This window comes from Trypanosoma cruzi, genomic scaffold (assembly GCF_000209065.1).
Source record: "Trypanosoma cruzi strain CL Brener 1047053517059 genomic scaffold, whole genome shotgun sequence".
In the NCBI taxonomy this organism is placed as follows: Eukaryota; Euglenozoa; class Kinetoplastea; order Trypanosomatida; family Trypanosomatidae; genus Trypanosoma; species Trypanosoma cruzi.
The window spans coordinates 112,274-117,337 of NW_001849469.1; the positions used below are offsets into that span (position 1 = coordinate 112,274).

The 5,064-nt window shown below is 57.5% G+C and overlaps 1 protein-coding gene across 1 annotated transcript, besides 4 other annotated features; it reads left to right on the forward strand.

Moving 5' to 3' along the window:
* Window positions 1-1,152: a sequence feature (heterozygous, Esmeraldo-like haplotype).
* Window positions 680-1,321, forward strand: Tc00.1047053503609.100 (mucin TcMUCII, putative; the record flags this gene model as incomplete). Its single annotated transcript, XM_805405.1, has 1 exon — window positions 680-1,321. One exon carries the CDS (start codon window positions 680-682, stop codon window positions 1,319-1,321), a length of 642 nt encoding a protein of 213 aa, XP_810498.1.
* Window positions 1,153-5,064: part of a sequence feature (areas not merged during assembly with more than two copies in the genome that could not be assigned to a particular haplotype) that runs on past the window's edge.
* Window positions 2,515-3,613: a mobile genetic element.
* Window positions 4,256-5,064: part of a mobile genetic element that runs on past the window's edge.

Below are 5,064 nucleotides of genomic sequence, written 5' to 3' on the forward strand. Positions count from 1 at the left end.
GTTACCCCCGCAGCCCACAGCGAGGGGTTCACGAGGGACACCGCCACCGCCACTAGCAAAATAAACACAGCTTCGCATGGCGGCAGTGACAGCAGCACCGTAGTCTCCCACACCACCTCCCTTTTTTGTTTCTTGTTGCGTGTGCAGCAGCTCCTGCTGCGGTGGTGGCCGGGCCTGCATGAAATTGAGTGCGCCGAATGTGGACGAAGGCCGAAGGCAAATGAACTGTTTTTGTGGTGAATATTGGCTGCACTTCCCGTGGACCAACAATCCGCGTGGTGTGCCGGGATCTCCTTTTTTACTGTTACTTTGCTTTTGTGCTGCTGTGTGCGCTGCACCTTCTTGTGTGTGTGCGCACCCTCCGTAAGGGGTGCAGACACGACGGACCGCTCTCGCCGTATGTGCATGCGGTGGAGCCTTGTGTGCCGCTCCTGTTTGCTTCTCCCTCTTCCATCTGTGTGTTGGTGTTGCGGCAGGGCTGTGTGTGTGTGTGCGTGCTGCCGTGGATTGGAGTGTGTGTCGTGCGTGGTGTGCGGAGTACGGTGCATGCCTGGCTGCTGCCCTCTCCTCATGTGGTGTGCCCTCTGTGTGTGTCTGCCGCACCTCTCGTCTCCCCTGTTGCTCTCCATGTTCCTCACTGTGCAGATCAGCTCCACACCACTGAACGACCACACTCACGATGATGACGTGCCGTCTGCTGTGCGCCCTGTTGTTGCTTGCCCTGTGCTGCTGTCCGTCCGTGTGCGCGTCAGGGGATACACCGGAAGTTGATGTTGAATCTTCTTCCCAGACGAACACGACGACCACAACCCCGGCATCAACCCCGACATCTGCACAGAAAGGTAATGTGGGTGTCGTTCCACTGCCTTCACCACCAGATCCATCACAGGGGACCGCCGGTCAGCCAGGGCCGTCAAGTTTGGGGTCAGTTGCAACGCCGGGAAATGGTGGCGAAGAGGGAACAGGATCTACCAGTACGGCAGGACTGGGACCAAAAGTAAATACAAAGCCAAATAAATCACTGACAGAGGTTACGAAAGAGCAACCAAGTCGCAGCGAAACATCCGCAGAAGAAAAAAATAAGGAGTCTGAAGCCCCTGCTCAGACAACCACTACGACCACCACAACAAATGCACCAACTACGACGACCACCACTACAACACAGGCACCAAGTAATACGACTACAGAGGCGCCAGCTGTGTCGACCACCCGCGCACCGTCACGTCTTCGCGAAATCGACGGCAGCCTCAGCAGCTCTGCGTGGGTGTGTGCCCCGCTGCTGCTCGCCGCATCTGCGCTGGCGTACACCGCTCTGGGCTGAAGAGGTGTGTGCGGGCTGCGCGTGCCAGCACCCAACCGCGGGGTTTGTGCGTGTGTGTTGTGGTTCACTGTATAAAATAAGAGGAAATAATGATCTTGTTTTGCTTCACTTGCTTCTGCTGCCGTGCTGTGTGCTCCGCGTTGTGCCCCGCATCCGTCACGTTGAACGCATCGCGGACACACTCATATGCATGCGCACTGGAGCCCTGGGTTTTTTGTTTTTCTTTTTTAATTGTTCTTTAATTATTGTTTTTATTGCTTTTAAACTTGTGTTTGCGGGGCGGTGTGCGAGCTCTGCAATCGTACTGATTCCATCTGTCTCGTGGTGTGTGCGCTGCTGCTGCTGGGGTGCTGTCATTTGTTGCTGTGCGTGGTGTAGCGGCTGTGTTTCCCTTTGTTTTTCTCGTGCTGTCGCAGGTTGGCTCCGCAGCGTTAGGCGACTCCACTGTTTGTGATGATGACTGGCCGTGTGCTCTGCGTCCTGTTGGCTCCTGCAGTGATGCGCAGCTGCTCGTGCGTGTGAGTGAGGGCTGCTGCGACGGGGTGCGTGTGCTGCCCGCGGGTGATGGCGCGGTGGCTGCTGAGCACGCGCGGGGTGTGATGGCTGCGGAAGGTGGACCCGTGGCCGGTGGCTCTGGACGAAAGAGAATGTGAACTCTGAGGACAATAGCAATCAGGAAGACGAGGAGGGTGGGGGAAGGATCGCGGGTGAGGACCCCAATCCCACCTCGGGAGGAGCACTCACTGCACCGACGAGACAGGACCAATCCAGCAGCGACCCACTGCGAAGTGGCACTAGCAATCCGTCCGGCACTGGCAGCGCGTCTGCTGCTCGGATGCGTGCAAGTGGACCGGAGTCTTTGGGCGGAGGGCACGCTGCAGGCACAGCATCCCCATGCTCCGACGCATCTCAGCAGGCAGCGGGTGGAGTGCATGCTGGTGGCGGGAGGACCTCCCAGGGCAGTCAGGCTTCGGAACAAACCGTCACGGGACAGTCACAGGTGCCAGGGACGGCGAAGGAAGCACCGCAGGGCGATGAAGGAGGAGAACCCGGAGCACAACACGAGGCCGACCAAACCACAAAAATGACTGTGGTGACCTTTTGCGCAAAAACAGCGGTGGAAGAGGAGAGCCGCCAGCGGGATCGCAAGATGCACCACGTCTCTGCAGTGGCGGGAATGCCCATTATTATTATTTTTCCCTGCTCTTACCGACATGTCTAGCCACACGATTTCATCAGGGTGACGAGGAGGTGGTCGAGCAGCGACATGAGTTTCCTGCTATGAGGCAGCTGCCATTGAGAGAAGCTTTCGGTGCCAAGGTCCTTCTTAATGCCCAGCCGTTGGCGCACAGCCAGAGCGTCTGTAAATTCCGGAAGCAGATGGTGCAGTGTTTTCTGCGGGCTAATTGTTGCGCTTGTGGAGGCTGGCTGATCCTGCGACAGCAGTGATTGCCTCCTGGCACTGCTGCTGCGGTGCCGAGTAGCGTCTGGGTTTTGTGCGCGGCGATTCCTGTGCTGTGCGGTGCCTTTTTTGTGTGGGGAGGACCGTGTCGCAGCAATCGCGGTGGAGGGCGTTCCGGATGAAGGCACCGACAGTGACCGATGTGGTTCGTGTGTCCCACCAGTGTGGCGTCACAGTGCGGGCATTTCTTCTTCCGATGCTGTGTGGAGGGCCGTCTCTCCACAGGCGGTGCGTCGGCCTCCCTTGTCGTCGGGGGAACAGCTTCCGTCCCGGTGCAGTGGGATCGTCGTTGGAGCGCATGAAAGCGGACTGTTCCGGTGAGATGTTGCGGAAACGGCGTTGGTTCGTGCAGTCTCTCACAGTCCAGTACAGGCGACCCCAGAGCTCGGATTCCCCGCACCCTTCCCGTGCAGTGTGTATCCGTTCCTGTTGGTCGAGGGCTTCCTGAGTGATCAGGTGCTTGCCACCTGGATCTGATGGCCTGGCACCGCCAAGCAGGTAGTGGTGGGTGTCCTGATGCATGGTGCTACGCCACTTGTTGGTGAGCTGGGTGTTAATGCATGACAGCAGGTCCGTGCGCTGTATGGGTGCTATTCCATGTTCCGTGTGTTGCCCGGTTGCCGTGGTCTGCGTCGCATGCTGATCTGCAGGCTCGTTAGTATGTACTCCGCAATGTTCGTAGCAAAACTGCAGCTGCACGGACCAGCCAGCACGCGTCAGCGACAAGAGACGCTGCCAGATCCGATCCTCCGTCCAGTCGGTATGACTGTGCGGGCCCTTGGTGACGGCGACTAGAAGGGAATGACTGTCTGTAACCACAAGCAGGGTTTTTGTCTGTGCTGGATACGAGGGATACTCAGCCTTTCCATGGCCGGGAGCAGTGCACGGGATTCCATCGTGCGGCTGCATGGGCGTGTGCCGCCGTTGGTACTGACATTCTCTATTATCTTCGAGGAACGCGGGGATGAGAGCAGTATGCCAATCCCGGCTGACGTGGGAATGTCAACACCGCTATTCTTCGTAAGTATCCACGGTCCCCAGCGATGACGTTGCACCTTGTCGCGGTGTTGGGCTTTGTTTGCTTATGGGAACTCCGCAGCAGGGCGTTGCTGCGAGCACGACGGAGACCAAGGTGACTTCATTCCCCGAGAAGGTTCCACGCCATGCCCGGTGTGGGGAGGTGGGGCGGTCTGCCTGCAGACTGTCGGTCAGAACTGCACGACCGTTTCGCAGCGGTCACTCCGTTGATATCACCCGTGGCGGTGACGTTCACAAGAACCCTGCCACCGAGGAGGATGGCTTCATCAATATTTGGCAGCTCAACATTGCAGGCCTCTCGTCCGTAAAAAGATTGCATTTGCGGCGCGATTGGAGCAGCGTCCACCTGACACCGTTCTTCTGCAGGAAATAAGTAACCGTGGTGACGTGGCGACGAAATTATGTGGCCATAATGACTGCCTTCGGGCCTCACTGGGCGCGGTGGTGGCGTTGCCGTTCTGGTGCGTCACTCTCTGCCGTGCGAGCGCCTGTCGCTCCCTGACACTGACCTCCTGGAGACTATTGCTGTCCGTGTATTTCCGCCGGGCTGTCCCAGCATTTGCGTGGTGAATCTCTACAACCCTCCCACAGCAATTGGCCAATAATCCGCATTTATCAATATCGTTTGCCGCTTTTGCCCGAAGAGATTATCGCGGGTGACCCGAATTTGCATCGTGAACTCTGGGACAGTCATATACACCATCAACGACTGGAGGCGATGATTTCGCCGCTGTTCTAATCGATATGGATTTTGGCTGGCAAATTACCCGACACAGGCAACACGGATCACACATCGTAATGCCTCGTCCCCTGACGTGACTGCGTATTGCGCCCTACGCATCTCCCACTGGACATTCGCCCCTTACATGGACTCGGACCACTGCTGAATATCTTACTTGGTAGAGATGGACGATGGCACTCCACGACTAGCAAACACGCTGCCTTGACGGAAGAAAGCCACCTTTGCCCTGCGTAAAGCGGGTTGGCCTGCTTTTACATCGTTGTGTGAAACCCTCCTTGCCACCGCGTCCACATGGTTGGATCCTCGCGGAGGCATCTTACGAGCAGCTGAGCGCCACATCCCGCGCGGCAGCCGTGACAGCTCCAAAAAGATATGGACACACGAAATGGAACAGGCCGAGTCCGCCGCCGAGGCAGCACACGAAGCACACACATTGCCTCACCTGGAGACAGCCTACTTTGAGTCGAATGTACCCGAAAAAAGGGAGGAACGAAATCAAGC